This window comes from Homalodisca vitripennis, chromosome 2, assembly GCF_021130785.1.
Source record: "Homalodisca vitripennis isolate AUS2020 chromosome 2, UT_GWSS_2.1, whole genome shotgun sequence".
Lineage (NCBI taxonomy): Eukaryota > Metazoa > Arthropoda > Insecta > Hemiptera > Cicadellidae > Homalodisca > Homalodisca vitripennis.
In genome coordinates, this window is record NC_060208.1 from 97989811 (window position 1) to 98006500 (window position 16690).

The following is a 16690-nucleotide window of genomic DNA, read 5'->3' on the forward strand; positions in this document are numbered from 1 at the left end:
AATCTTACAAAAACACTAAAAGGGAGAACTTACCTTATTTTAGAAGAGGTTTAAAAATATTAGTTTAAAATGTTGTAAATGTCCGCCATTTTCTAATATGACTGTCAATTTCATTCTTTTACTCTACATTTTTTGGTAATTTCTAGGTAAAAAATATAATTGACACAATTTTATTCTTAGTTAATTTTTAAAAATCTAAAGTGTATGAAATACAGAGGGTGCAAATTAGCCACTGTCAACCTTGATATAAAACACTGCCTAATTAAGTTATAGTCATTGTTAGCTATCATGAGGGCTGGTCTTAGTACATAATATTGTGTACTTAAGACAACAAAACTGACCATATAATAAGCCTGCACTAATGTTTCAGTTATCTGTTGGTTATTCAAGTTGACGTTTTAGTAATGTCTCTGATAATGTTGACGGTTACAGTAAAAACCTCTTGCTACATATCATTGTCAAATATCTGTTTACTTTAGACAAAAACTGGCCATATAATAAGCCTACAGTAATGTTTCTGTTATCTGCTGATTATTCAAGATGACGGTTATAGCAATATCTCTGGAAACAATAATAATAATAATAAAATATTTATTTTCTCAATCAAGCATTACAAGAGTACATAACGATTACAATAGCACAGACTTAACTTAACCTAAATGCCAAGTTTGACCAGCACAATGCAACTGAATATACTAATATAACAGTGATATAAAAACACATAAAAAAGCTTGAAGAGAAAATAAAGGTGTACCTCCAAGGCCAAGCCTGTGTGAAGGGGCAATTTAAATGTAAAAAATTTGAAATAGGCTTAAACACTTATAAAACAATTGTATTACGAAAACAAAAGAAAAAACCCCCAAACATTAAAAATGTATATCGAAATTTATATTACATTACTCATTAATTTGTTTGTCATTAAAAAAAAGAGTCACGAGGCCTATATAAAAATTGTCTTAAAACAATGAATACAATCAGAATTAAAAACACAAAATACATGCAAGACAAGGCATAAAAAATTCATTCCATGCTTATTTACCAATTCAAGAAATCCTCTACACTGCCCTTAAAAAAATAAGAATCTTCTAATTAGTTTACAAAAAATATAAACATTTTTACAGCATCTGATTTTCAAAGGAATTTTATTAAATAGATAAGGTGCTAAGTAAAAAATAAAACTTTTTAAAAGCATTACTTATTGGTCTAGGTACATTAACGTTTTCAGCATTTCTTAGTTTAGATTTGTATTCATTACTGTAATTGCAGCCCTGACTTCTTAAGATAAAAACTTTTAGTACCTTGTAGACGTACAAGTATCTGAGTGGAAGAATCTTATAGCAATCAAAAAGAGGAAAAGATGGTTCATACCTAGGCTTTTTGGCTATAAGTCACAAATACCTCCTCTGAAAATTGTGACAAGAGTCCTCAAATTTGAATAATACGTTTCTCCCCACCATTAATACCATAATACAAACCTACCATGCACTAATGGAAAATATAAAGTTCTCAATACATTACTGTCACACAAATTTCTTACAAAAAAAAAAAAAGTAGTTAATTTTGTTCTTAATTTGTGTAAATGTTGCTTCCAGGTTAAGCCATTATCCAATAAAACCCCTAAATACATTACACAAGTTTCCCGTTTCATTTATTCACATTCTGATAAACATACATTTTTACTACAAAACAATCAATACATTTATATAAAATTTTATTTTTAAAACAACTATCTCCACTAAGATTAAAATTAATAATTTTAGTTTTATCTGTTTTTAATACCATGTATTTTTTAGAGAACCCCCATTGTAAAGCCTCTAAATCAAGATTCATTTTCCTCTCAATTTCTGCCAAAGAACGCTCACAATAATAGAGTGCAGTGTCATCTGCAAAAGATGTTATTTTACCATAGAGCTGAGCATTATATAAATCATTAATATAAATGAAAAAGAGAGTTGGATCTGACACAGATCCTTGAGGTACGCAATGCTTTACATCTGCTTACTGGCTCAGCACACCATTGAGTTTTATACACTGTTTTCTACCTGTCAAATAGCTATTAAACCCCTTAGAAAACTGTGTGACTCCTCTAATTCCACAGTTGTATAGATTTTGCAAAAGTATCTCATGGTTCACTGTATCGAATGCCTTTGTTATGTCCAAAAACACCCCACTTTATTGCTATCATTTATTCCACTATACACGTTATTCATAAACTCTAAAAGTGCCGTTTCTGTATTCAAGCCTGTTCTAAAACCACATTGATTTTTGCTAAAAAAATTACTTTTCTCCAAAAAACTAATTATTTTTCCTTTGTGATTTTTTCAATTACTTTCGAGAAAGAAGATAAAAAGAGAGATCGGCCGATAGTTGTTACAGCCCATTTTTTACCCTTTCTTTTTAACAGCAGTTTTAAGTTTTTCAGGAAAAACTAGTTTCGAAACTCAAATTAATTAAATATAAAAGGACCTTACTAAACCTCATATAAAACCTTTTTATTACCATTGAACCAATTCCATCCATACCGGTTGAATTTTTGTTTTTTAAAGTTTCTACAGCTTTATTTAGTAGTCAAAAGTAGTCACTGGTGAAAGAAACATTGAATCAGCAAGTTTGTTTCAGTAAAAATATATTTATAAATATTAGGGTCAAAGTTGTGTGGCATTTTCCAGTAATTTCATTTACAGTGTTCCAAATTTTTTTAGAATTCCCTTTATTGTTGTCAAACATCGCTCTGTAATAATTATTTTTCAGTAATCTTATATGTGTTTGCAGCTTATTCCTATAATCAATAAAATACTGCTTAATTTGTAAATTATTTGGTTGCCCTTTTAGCCTTTTGAATAGTTAATTTTTTATTTTAATCTTTATACAAATTGAAATATTTATCCATGGTTTTAACTTAGAAACTCCCAAATCCTTTGGTTTAATTACTTCTTTAGAGTTGTCAATAACGTTTTTGAGTATTTCAATAAACACATCAAAAGCAAGTGATGCAGTTCTTACCAAGTAAACATTCCCCCAATCCGTGCCATTAAGCTGTGCACCAAGAAGATTAAAATTTATACGGTACGATGGTGGTGAGTGAGATGTTGTGACCTTGACCGAGTTAGTGGTTACTTGGATATTGGAACTTAATTTAATTTTTTGAATATCCAAATATGTACCCAATTCATTCATAAACAATTCCTCGTCATGTGGCTGTAGCCTATAAATTGAAATTAGAAAGAACTCGTAACTTAAATATTTAAAAGAAAAACTGGCTGATTTAAATTGTAATTCTGAAATTATTGCTTTGAACTGAGTAATACTCTTATGGAAATAAATAGCTACACTCCCAGCTCTGTAATTTTCATTTGTTTGGAAATATGAAATATAATCAGGTATCTGATATAAAGAAACCTCAGCATTTTTTATCCAAATTTCTGTAAACACAATTACTTTAGGAAGGTTTTTTAATAATTGACATGACATATTACCCAAAAACTAATCGAAGTTAGCTCTGATGTTTCTAAGATTATTGTGGACTACAAAGTATCTACCAGTATCTTTGTCAATAAAATGTATTGTTTCATATGTACAACTATCCATGTAATATAATAGAAGTGTCTGTAAACATGCAATGCAATACTATAAATTGAAACATATACATACAAATATGTCCTGTTTCAATAATAAATAAAAAAAAAACACTAGGAGTATTTACAATAAAATTTAACAGAAAAAAATGCAGTAAAGGCATAGATTATTACTAGTGTATAATTAAGTTATATTTATCTACAGTACTTACAATTTATGTAGATTAGACTGGCATTTTACAATGGATACTGGACCTCTTTGTCTTCTTTTCTTAGAAATATTTTTCCACCTCTAACCCAAATCCACTTATAATTTTTCTTGGGCCGTGTTTCCCGAGCCATGGCCAGAAGCCTCCGCCTGGTTGGTGTCAGTGACTTATTGATGTAGATGGGACTGTCACTTGATAGCCCCAGGTGTCGTGTTGACAGCTGCCTCTTGACCCTTCACTTAGCCAACATAGCCTCAGCATCCAGCCTTCTGACGAACTTGACTATTATATTGGGTAGGCCACTGGAGTCAGGTTTTATTGCCTAATGTTGACAGTTACAATGTAAATCCTCTTATTATGAATTATTGTCGAATATCTGTCTACTTTAAACAATAAAATTGGCCACATAATAAGTCAAACACTAATGTTTCAGTTATCTGCTCTGGTTATTTAGGTGGATGGTTACAATATAAAACTCCTTGTTACATATAATTCAGTCAATATCTACCTACAATTTGTCAGTAGACTATATCTTGCACTTAGAATTTGATTGCTATCTAGCTTTGGCCTTAAATATTTTAAAAAATGCAAATAAACAATAAATTCCAATGCACTGTGCTATAATGGTGTCTGTGCAAAGCTAGAAAGACAGAGAATTCAATGCTGATTGATACTCTACTGTGTAACAGTGCATAGTGGTACTTATTTTTTCAAACACCTCTTATAAATGTATGGTACCTTCTTGTTCTGAGAAATGTCCCCTTTGAAAACCCTAAGATACTGTTTTGCTTACAGGAGTGAGCTTGGCAGAGTCAACGGACACGCTGGGCCAACAGTACAACTCACCATTAGCGGTGGTGTGTGAGCGTGGGGCAGACCTTGCTATTGTAGGTCGTGCGATAGTGTCTGCTGATGACCCTGCTCATGCAGCACTAAAGTACAAGACTTTACTTTGGGAAGCCTACCAACAGCGTGTGAATAGTCAGGCTGTACGAGAGGTTCGTTAATCAAAGTCTGTTATTGTTTTAAACCTTGTAATGATCTTTCGTAGAAAAATATTAAATAAAAATTAATTTTGTTATTTGTGGGTTGGTTTTGTGTTTAGTTCTAAATAAAATACATCTTTTCTTTTGAAAAATTTTTATTTTCATATTTTTGCCATTACAATACAAAAGTAAATGGAATAATAAATAAGGAAATTTACATTTTACTCTCGAAGGAATGTCTTAAATAATACCTTCTGATCAGAAAATAATGTACAGTAAGTAGACTTGCACAATATTAATACTTTATGCGCTCACTGTTTGATCATCTGTTTATTTCTCCCTTCCCAAATTGTAGTGTTGCCAGTCTCCAAAGCTAAAAAAATAAAGTTAAAAAAATCTTAAAACGTTTCATTGTTGCACAACAATTTTTCAGTAATAAAAGTTTCTCAACCCTCAGTCTAAAGATCCCATGTCAGACTTTTACATTACTTGCTTCATTTATTGTCTCATTATATGATAATCTAATATCATCATTCCGTTAAAGACCATGAAAAGCTATCCTAATAGCTTTGGTTGTATAGAGCAATTTCTTTCAGAATCAGAATGCTTTATTTTTATTCAATTGGGGTCACTACATATATTTGTTTACATCATTTATCCATTTAGTCTTAAATAACTGCCTCAGTATCTCAGTTCAACCAGCAACAGATAAAAGACTGCAGCCACCATATGTCACATTAAATTAGATTGTTTCGATCACTCTTCGTAGTTCCCAACTTTTTTTCTTTTAGGACAAGAAGCTTATAAATTGCACTTAGTCCTATAGGAGCACTTAGCGAAGCTTCTGGAGTGACAGGATATTCAGGATGTGTAAGGTAGGGGTAGGGGCCACCTCCTAATGAGATCCATGAGGAAGAATTAAGGCACTAATCTCAAAGTAATGTCCTCCCCCCCCCCCCCGAAGAAGGGGAGACCAGCTCTGAGCCCCTCCAGTCAAAGCAGGCAGGGGGTGGCACACTTTTGTTGAGGCTATCAAGAACCTCTGATACTTAACGAACTAACCCCACCAGCTTCAGCAGTTATCTCCCGCTGTAAACTAGACCTATCTAATTACCCTTCCACCCCAGAATCTCAACATTTGCGGTTAGTGATGTGCCGCTCCTGGACATCCATAAGGTTGCCCAGATATAAGTGACATATCAGTTTTTTGCTGTGCCATTACTCTTAGTAAGAGTTATCTGTTACCAGAGCTGAAAAATAAACTTAACCTTCAACTTTTTTCCAAGTATACATTCTAGAATTTTTTATTGGTTATTATTAATTTATTTTTACAAGTGTACTAAATTAGAGTAATTTCTTTGTTTAAACGTCATTATAAACCCCCCCCCCATTTACCATTTTCATACACCAATATAACCTGGTACTCCCTTTTCTCCACAAAATCATTCCCTCCCCCAGATAATTGTTTATATTAATTTACAACTGATATTTGTTTTGTAATTACACTGAGGAAATTTGTTTTTTTCAGGATTGATTGGATAGTGCCACAAACATTATTACACAAGAAGAAGCATTCCTGAACATGGTGAAATTGTGAGCAAGTCGTACAACATATATTTTATAGTAAAACACTCATTGATTTTACCAGATTTAAGTGATAATAAGTAAAGGGTTGTAATGTTAGAAAATAGAATAGATTTTTCTATGAATATTCCCACCTGAGATGAATATTTTGTTAGAAAAGAAATATTTATAGTGTTTATGATATAATTGTAACATTTATGTATCCATAGAACATATTGTGGTACTCAAATGGTATATTTCTTAAGATAATAGATTTCTTTCCTTGGGAATATTGTTTGTACATTTATTATAATGAATAATCTAATTTAAACCCTCATTTACTAATGTGTCTAATGATGAAAAATACTGTTCATTTCACTGTTAATGTTTAGCAATGCAATGTATACTTTAACAGTTTTATTATTTGTTAAAATAAATTGTATTTTCCATATTTTGAAATGATTTACCTACAGTTAAGAATTGCATTTTTATATTGTCATTCTCCTTTTAAACTAAAACAATAACAATATTTTCAACTTTAACCCTCCAAGTGTTATAATCACACTGTGTGGTTTCTTTGAACAATTAAAGTGTTGGTTGGTACTGCACAGAAAAATATACTACTTCAAACTATAACTTAAGAGTTTATATCATAAATGCTTGGTTTGTAAACAAAGAATCTTTTCTGACAAATTTTAATTGCTATTTCAAAGGTTCTAAAAGGATATGCAATAACACTTAGCTGATTCAGTCAGTTGTTGGCATGTTGTGCTCCTTTCCGTTCAACTGGTGCCAAACACCACGTGACTGACGGTTTTATTTTGCTGTATAGTATAATATAATTGTTTAAGTATGTTTTGTGTTCTTCAGTTTTAAATTCATATTTGTAACCAATATGGTGTGAAAATGGTATATCCTTTAGATAATGTACTCATTATGTAGTTTTCATTAACAAAAATTGATATATTTTGGAATTTCATTTACTTTGATAACATACTGTATATATCTCAGTGCAGAGAAAATATTTGTTATAACTCTTCCAGTTGACATGGTCTCCTTTTCAGGCCCAAAGTATTTGAATTTTTCTGTGTGTTATAGACATGTTTATGCAAAATTTTGCATATAATAGGTAATATAATATGATAACATTCATATTCAAAAAACAACATTTAAAGAATTCAAGCAGTGTCCTAGAAAATAGCTTCGCACTGTAGTGATTTAAATTAGCACTTGGAAGGTTAAATATTAGTTTTGTTCTATATTTTTACCAGATACATATTAAATTTTAATACAATAGAACACAGCCTTCTATGATTGAATGGTTTCTTTTTATATGACTAGTAGTATAGAGAGCAGAGTTTAGATTATATTGTTTCAAATTATTTGCCTGTTCATATTATTTAGCTTGGCTGTCGAATCTTCTTGGGTAATCTGCTTCATTTCTTACTGTATATGGTTCAAAGGAACTAATAATAAATTTAAGACTGATCATAAATGTCTGGTAACTGTAGTTTTTACTGTTAGGAAATAAATTATTTGATGACTGGTAAGGTATTCTGTGTTCAGATATTGCCTTGTATCTTAATGTACCAGTACAACTTGGTGTAATCAGTTTTTGGTCTGGAATAAATTATTTTAGAATATCTTCTGTAAAAGTTTTACAATTTTTATCTTCAGCCCATTTTTATTTATACCGGAGTAAATAAATGCTTAAATTTCCTGCTTTAAATGCCTGTAAATTATTCATGGAGCAATCAACAAACTTATTCCCACTTTTTATGTCTTTCAGGAAAGTTATTTTTAAGCTAAAAAATATTTTCTCTACCAAATTTTTAATGCACCACCTTAAAGAGAGAGTGTAGAAATGATACGAAAGCATTGAATAGTTTTTTGTGTTTACTATCTTTCTTTAAAAATTTGTTTTACTTTATGACATGATTTTATTAAGTAACTGGGTGTGGGTGGTTCTCATTAAATTTATAGAGAGGGTTTAAAAGTTTAATGTAGGATAAATTGTTCTTTATCCTACTGAAATCATATTGCTGTTTTTTTACCAGCCATTTTATAAATACGACCACAAAAAATGTTACAATTACTATTTACACTGTGCAGCTGTGTTTTTGCATTTTATAACTTATCAGATGACCTAATTAAGATCTATAGACTTAGTTGTGATAATATAATTATGTTTTGAAAACAGTAACATATAAGTTTAAAATTGGAAGTAAAGATATGCAATGTTTTACTCCTCATGAAGGTAGTAATGAAACTATCATGGCCATGTGCTACCAGTTTTAAAAGTTTGGGAGTATGATTTAGAAGTTTTATAGATCTTTGTATCCAATATATGATGTATTATTATGAGCTATATTCATACTACTTGTCCGTTGTTCCTTTTCTTTTAGTTTGAAACACTTAAAACATAAAGATAAAAATTCAATAAAATAAAAAGATAAAAGTTCACTGTCAGTCATATAAAGAAAAGTGTACACACAAATAAATCAATCAATAATTTTGCATTGGTGTTCTTTAGTAAACAGTTTCTCACGACCTGCAAAATTAAATATTTTATACTTGTTTATGGGAAGAAGGTATAATCACATTCCATGTAACAAAACTAGCTCATTGAATTGTCATATTTAGTAATATAAGTTGTGATTAGTGAAGTTGGAGACAATAGTCAGAGCTAGCAATATTTTTATAGCTGTAGACATAAACTAATTCTAACATTATTAAGACTGCAGTTAATTATGTCTTCCAGACGAATTCATTTGTGTATACCTACATTCATTTTAGAATTGATTGTTCAAAAGAGCTAAACATTTTGAAGGGTCAGTTCTTGACTTCATATTACTTAGGTATTTCAGTGTTTAAAATGTCATGTAAAAACATAATCATACCCGTAGTTAATTCTACAACTGAATAGATTTAAGATTCAACTCCACACATATAGTTTGAGACAGAATTAGTTTCAATTAGAGTAATTTACAATGTAATAGTTTATCTTTAAATTATGAGAAATCATTTAAACGAGATTTGTTCCTTTGTACTAAATCATTCCCTTGGTTAGAAAAGTAAACATTCCTTGTTACTGTTATTGTTAATGACATTGTTCAAGTCATATCTTAAAATAAAGATTATTTAGGGAAATTTGCGTTTGTTTTGATAGATTTCACTTCCCTGTTTCAAATAACATTTGGGTTAACGTTTGCATTTATAGATGTCACAGGTTTACTCAACTAATTAATTGCAATGTCAATTGGTCTCATTGATGTCGTAGGGGGTACTACACACAGCAACCTAATTGAACACCAGGTTTTATTTAATATGAAGAATAATGCACATCAGCATTTCTGAAGAAGCAAAATGAATACCAAAGCATTTCTTGAATAAAGGTAATATAGAATATTCTGGATGAATAATAAATATTATTGTGATTAATGTTAATGATTGAATGACAAAACTGTTCTTCAAGACAATATTTATATACATCTGTTTATGTAATTTGGGCATCTATACTTCAATTGTTAGACTGATAAGATAGGATAGGGAGACCCAGTAAAAGCTATTTAGCAATCTGCCCCCGATGCAGAACCATTTGAACAATTTCACAACTGCTGTGGAGTGGTTTCAGCTAACAGTTCCATTGCAATGAGTGATAAATAAAAACTATGTTACCGCTTCTTTTTTTATACATCTTACATAAAACTGTAGCTCGTTATTGGTTATCAATATTTTCCTGATGTTCTTGGAATGAAATTCTTGGCAGAATGATAGCCTAATTGTCATGCGTAGTAATCTCTTCTTTATTGCATTTTGTAGCCAACTAGCTTCCTGCTGTGAAGGACCTCATGTGCTTTGTCCGTAAGTATAATTAATATTTTTCGTATAATAGATTATCCCTTCATGCGAGACTATTATTTTAATATATCATAAAGTAAATTTGTACATAATAATGAAGTAACATATAATGAGTTTTTATGAACTACATTTGAAAAACTTGTGATTGTGCCCTGACTTGTAATTTAAGTTGTCTCAATATATGGCCAATCACGTCGTGATTGTGTTTTAGGCGAGTTTGTGTTAAGATTCTTCTCACATTTCACCACAATTCATTTGGACTGCAAACTTTTTAGCCCTGATGTATAAAGTTAATGTTGAGCCAAGTCTACTGACATAAAGGGCAGCTCTCTCTGGTGATGTTTTTGTCCTTGACGTCAATGCCATAGTGTGGGTACGAATTTTATTGCTTGAGGTTTGTTTGATTGTTAATATCTTTTAAGTTTTCCTAGTTAATTCTTTTTTTAATATTGTAAAGTGGCCTAATCCCAACTAAAGGTTGATTTACCAAATGGTCTGCTAATTTTATAGCCCAAGTTTGGAGCCCATTTTTTTACACACCTGATTTGAGTTTGGAGTTAATCACTGACAATCTTGGTAGCTGATCTCCTTCAATCCATTTAAAGTGTTATTTGTCATTTTTCAGTACCCAGCCATTATTGTCTGATTGATAAATGGTTGGATATTTTAGGTGATCATTGTTCAAAATGGTACATATATAATTTAGCTCGCAAAATTGCTGCAATAGCTCGCTTTTTCAAGGTGCAAGTCATGAAACTAGTTTTTTGTTATTTAGTATTGAAAATTATTGTTTGAAAAATCTCCTTAATTTTATAAAGTTTTGTATTTTAAGCCAGTTCTAATTCTACGTGTAATGGTGCGGATACAATAAGATTTGAGTCATCTGCATACAAGCATAGTTTATAGTTTTCCGTGATTTGACTGCCATGCCTAAGAATAGACCCTTAGCCTTTCTTTTACCTGATGTGTTTTCAATATGAAATTTCAACTTGCTGCCTCTGTTGGTTAGATATGGTTTAAACCATTTGAAAGAAGTTGTACCAGTCCTTAACTGTTTCAATTTATTCAATAATTTGTCATGTGATCAGCTATTAACACATTGACTGCGTGTCTAATTAGCAGGTCCCGTCTGCTGTGCGGAACAATAAAAAATATCGGAACCTAACAAAATTTGTACTTTTGTTCCCCAATTGACACTATAAAGTGTATCTATCAATAAAAATTAATAAATTACATTTTTTTTTAATTATGACGCACAAGTACGTCATCTGCATTTTGCATTAAAAATGCTTGCATGTGCGTCATCATTTTTTTATAGTTGTTTTAGGTATAAAAACTCACATTTAGGAAATATACATGATATATTAACTTGAAATACCATTGTCGAGTGTAAAAAGTATAAAATATTAATATAAAAAAACAAAACTGTCATTGTTTTAGTTAGAACTTTCAAGTATTTCGTTCACAAATGGTATATTATTTTTTTATTGATATTTTGGATACTTTCAGTCAATTTTGAGATACGGATTAATACTGTGGGGAAATAGTGCTAGAGTTCAGGAAATACTGGTGCTTCAAAAGAAAGCTGTTAGAATTGTTGGTAAAGCTCAATATCTTGATCATTGTAAACCTGTTTTCATTAACCAAGGAATACTTACAATAGTTAATTTATATTTGTTTGACTTATCTGTTTACATTTTAAATAATAAGGACTTAATAAACCAAACACAAACACATAATTATAACACACGAAACAAAAATAACATTTTAATTGAATATTGTCGACTGAGCAAATCTTTGAATAGTCATGTTATAATTGGCTTGAAGGTGTATAACAAATTAAAACATTTTATAGAAAAATACCCTCTTAAAATTTATAAAAATAAACTTTATGAATGGCTGTTAAAAAACCCTTTATATAATATTGAGGAGTTTTTTTCTATTAACAAAATAGACTTTTAATGATTGTTTTAAGATAAACTCATGATATAACTAGTATAATTTTCAACTAGACAATTAATGCCTTATATTGTTTTATATATATATATATATATATATATATATATATATATATATATATATATAATATTTATGTATTATACTTATTAAATATTATTTAGAGACAATGCTATTTAGTCTGTAGCTGAATTAGACTTTGTCAATGCATGTAACATGTTTTACAACAAATGAACGAATTTATTATTATTATAATCTGAAGCAATCTTTGAGGCACAAAGCAGGCTTCCCAGAACATGCCTCACACTGATATATTGTTTTCTTTTTCTCTTCTTGTAACATTCACTTTATTGCCTTCTTTGAGTTTTGTTGTTTTTCCCTACAGGAGACTTGGTAGAGAGATGTTCAGCTCTCGCTGGGTGAGCTCGTGCCAAGTCTTGTTGACTAACGTTTCTGGCGGGTCAGTAGACTTTTATGATTGTCATTCTAAAATCAAACAATGGTGTTTTGTTTCCAATTGTGTGCTTATTACACAATATGAAAGATTTGACCGTAGTCATCTACAGTATATATATAAATACCTTTTTATACCATCGTAATGTTTTTCTTTCGCATGGATAGTAGCTTAGTGCCTGATTGTTGCGATCGATACCACTCATAAAATCATTGTATTTCACAACGGGCAGTGGCTTCCTGATTTCTTCACCTCTCCGGTTGCTAACGACAGTCATTTCATTTTCGTATTGTGTAGATGGGTACAAAGCGTATAGTTTGTCCCACCATAACATCTTGACGATACTTGGTGCAACTTTCACCTTTTTGGAGGATTTTTTTCGTTACGTTCTTTGGATTTCCTTTGAGATCGACTCTCAACGTTCCTGTGACGTAGGTCTTCTCATCCAAAAGTTGTTTTGATAGCTCAACACTATTATAAAAATTGCCATATATAATAAATGTCCTTTACCGAGTCGTTCTGACATCAAATGCATGATCACCTTGGCTTTGTGCCCCGGCATATATACAAAACTTGATAGCCAGACCATCAGGCTCAGCTAGTGTGTTAAACTATATACCATATTTATGGCGCTTGTGTTTTATGTATTGCTTAAATAAAAGATGTCCTCACCACAGCATCACTGACTCATCGAGTGACAATTCTTTACCTGGATTGTAAACACATAACATTTTATTGTTAAAATATTCGATAATGGGCCTAATTTTCATTAGCTTGTCAATATCATCAGGTTTGTTTTCGACAAAATGAGGACATGGGAGGATTAACAGAAACCTATCACGGGGCATATATTCAATGAAACAAGTTTTGAACAGTTTGTCTTTTTGCCAGTAATTGTGCAGTCTTGGCATTTTTACATTACCTGTGTGAAGGAGAAGGCCTATAAAGGTTTTGAACTCTTGTAGAGTCAATTCCTTCCATTCAGTAATTCGGATCGCTCTGCTGTCCCAGCAGATAAGAACAATTCCTCTGCATAAACATTTGTCTCACGAACTATTCCCTCTAGGAAAACATCATTAACTAACAAAGTAAAATGATCAAGTGGCTTATTGTTTCCTGGTACAGGAACACGCAATCCTTGTGTGAACAAATAAGTAACCTGGGAATCAACCCATATTGTTTGTGATTGGGACGTGTCAGCTGACATTTCATGTGTTGAAATGAAATGAAATGAAAAATTCTTTATTTTTACAGGCAAAGTTAGAGCCGCATGGCCCTTTCTTACACTTAACCTGTTGCAATGTAAAATTTAAAACATTAATAATAAATATTACCTAAGAATAAAACAAAACATAATAAAGATAATAAAATAAAGAAATAATTACATTTACACAAAGTAGTGAAATTAATGTAATATTTTAACGTGTAATAATTAAAATTTAACACATTAATAAATTAACCATCTCTACTATTCTTAAAACATAATATAAATTTATATTTTTAATATACAAATAAATTAAAGTATTTATTGCTAAATGAACTTTTTCACACACAATCTCACATTCATCCCTCTGCCAGTGTCACGCCCACAGCATCTCAGACCGGAACTGCCCCGGCTAACCGTTCAAGATACATATCTTTCAGTTTCGCCACAAACCGGGAACTGCTATCGATGGAAGTAATTGTTTGGGGAAGGGCATTCCACAACCTACAAGCCATTACATGGAATGACTTATCAAACACTGCAGTCCTATGCTGAGGCATTCTCAAAATGTATGAGCCAGAGCGAGTGCTTCTTACACCTACATGAGACACAGATTTAAAATATTCAGAAAAATATCTTGGAAAACCAAATTTCAATATTGAATGAACTAGTTTTAAAATTTTGATGGATCTTTGATCTTTTAATTTTAGAATATTTGACTGAATATAGTACGGTGTGATGTGCTGCTCCCGTCTCACATCGTAAACGTAACGTATACAGTAGTTTTGAGTTCTTTGCAGCTTCTCACTCAGTACTATGGTCATATCATTGATCACGGAGTTACAGTAATTGAAATGTGGAAGTACGAGTGATTTAGTTAAGAGCAGCTTGATATGTTCTGGTAAAAATCGTTGTAAACGTTTCAGTGAGTGAATAGATGCGAAAACCCGTTTACAAATCTCCGCAACAGCGTCAGTCTAAGTCAAAGTCGAGTTTATAGTCAAACCAAGATCCTTCACCTTGTCGTAGTATGGCAGGGTGTTACCATTTACAGTTAACGTTTCAATAGTATTGAAGTTTATTGAGTTTCGTAAACGAGAGTGACAAATAATGATTGGTTTCGTTTTTGCATGGTTTAGTCTCAGGCCATGATTTTTGGACCACATAACGATATTTGTAATGTCACTGTTGATTTTGGTGATACATTCATTAATGGAGTCAATTTTAAAGTGTGAATAGATTTGCAGGTCATCAGCATACATGTGATATGAGCTATGTTTAAGTACAGAATGAATGTCGTTCACGTACAGTACAAATAATAAAGGACCAAGAATCGATCCCTGTGGCACCCCACAAGTAACAATTTCCCAGTCCGAAGTCATGTCATCCACTTTTACACACTGCCGTCTCCCTGACAGATAAGATCTCAGCCAAGTTAATACATGACTAGAAAACCCTATTAGCCTTAGTTTAGCTAGCAATACTTTATGGTTTACGCTGTTGAAAGCTTTTGAGAAATCGAAAAGAGTGAGAATTGTGCCCTGTCTGTGATCCATAGCAAGTCTAATGTCATCCGTCACTTTTAAAAGTGCAGTTTCTGTACTGTGGTTGGTCCGTAAACCAGATTGATAGTCACTAAATATGTTGTTGTAAGATAGATATTCAGTGAATTGGCAGTGCACAATTCTCTCTAGGCCTTTAGATAATGCAGGAAGAATATTTATCGGCCTATAATCTGAACATGACGCTGGTGCTGAAATCTTATTAAGAGGACGGACAAAAGCAGACTTCCATTGTGATGGGAAAATACCACTCCTAAGTGACGTGTTGAAAATAAATGTGACTATTGGAAGGACAGCAAATAGAATATTCTTTATGAGGCGTATTGGGATGCCATCGTACCCAACAGCATTACTGCGAATACGGCGTATAGCTTTCAACACGTCACCTTGTATCACAGGTTTAAAAGTAAACTCAGGATAACCACAACTACGGCGAGGTAGGTTTTGAAGATGTTTTAAGTAGTCCTCCACTTTTTCCTGACTAAAACTTTGACTACAAGATGTAAAAAATTGGTTCAACTCATTCAGAGGTATAAGAACTGGCTGTGAAATACGTTGTTTTCCTATTTCAAGGCTTTTAACCTTACGCCATAAGTCGCTTGACGACTGTTTCCTATTCTCAAAAAGACCTCGAGTATATCTCAGCCTGGAATTACGCAGAAGTTGTTTAACCCTGTTTCGAATTAAACGGTACTGATCCATAAGTATCTGGTCATTAGAGCGCCTCACTCTTCGATATAAGCTATCGTGTTTTATGTGTTTGAATATTGTTTGAAGAAATATCAATCTGATAACTTTCCTCCACACTATCATCACTTGAAATATTACCATTATCACTGTTAGGATTATACGATTCATCACTGCATTCTGCCTCATATTCCGAACCGGAATCAATTATTCTATCAATTTCACTCACTGTTAAGTGTCTTGAAGTATCTTCACCTGGATAATCCATAATAAACGCTTGTAAGTCAAATATCAGTAAAGATGAATGAAAAACGGGATGTTCACACAGTAACTATAACCTCTAATTGTACTCACTCAATCAAAGATTAGGTGGATACTGAAGGTTCAGTGGGGGGGGAGGGGGGAAAGGCGGAAAAAGACTTGATGCAAAATGATGTGCTTGTGTGTCACACGCATATGCCGCAGTATGCCGATGACGCGCAAGAGCGTCTTCAATAGCGAACGTGTTAAAGGCTCTGCATAAATCCTTATAAACTCCACCAGCTACTTTATTTTTAACATTGGTAGATTATATTATAAATTCGGTAAATTTAATCAGAACTGTTGAAGTAGATCTACTTTCTCTGAAACCAT

General features: G+C 32.0%; 2 protein-coding genes across 3 annotated transcripts in view; one reads left to right on the top strand and one right to left on the bottom strand.

The window, feature by feature from the left end:
- Positions 1-9483, top strand: part of LOC124354396 (uridine 5'-monophosphate synthase) — a 38946-nt gene extending 29463 nt beyond the window's left edge. The window contains exons 8-9 of the mRNA XM_046804818.1: positions 4580-4782; positions 6299-9483. Coding sequence (XP_046660774.1) covers positions 4580-4782; positions 6299-6304 — 209 coding nt within the window. The 3' untranslated portion in view covers positions 6305-9483. The remainder of the gene's footprint in view (positions 1-4579; positions 4783-6298) is intronic.
- LOC124354397 overlaps positions 5061-16690 on the bottom strand; it is a 38864-nt gene continuing 27234 nt past the window's right edge. Inside the window, exon 3 of one of the 2 annotated variants that reach the window (XM_046804821.1) lies at positions 5061-5143. In XM_046804821.1, coding sequence (XP_046660777.1) covers positions 5101-5143 — 43 coding nt within the window. In that variant the 3' untranslated portion in view covers positions 5061-5100. The remainder of the gene's footprint in view (positions 5144-16690) is intronic. The other variant, XM_046804819.1, reaches the window with a different exon arrangement.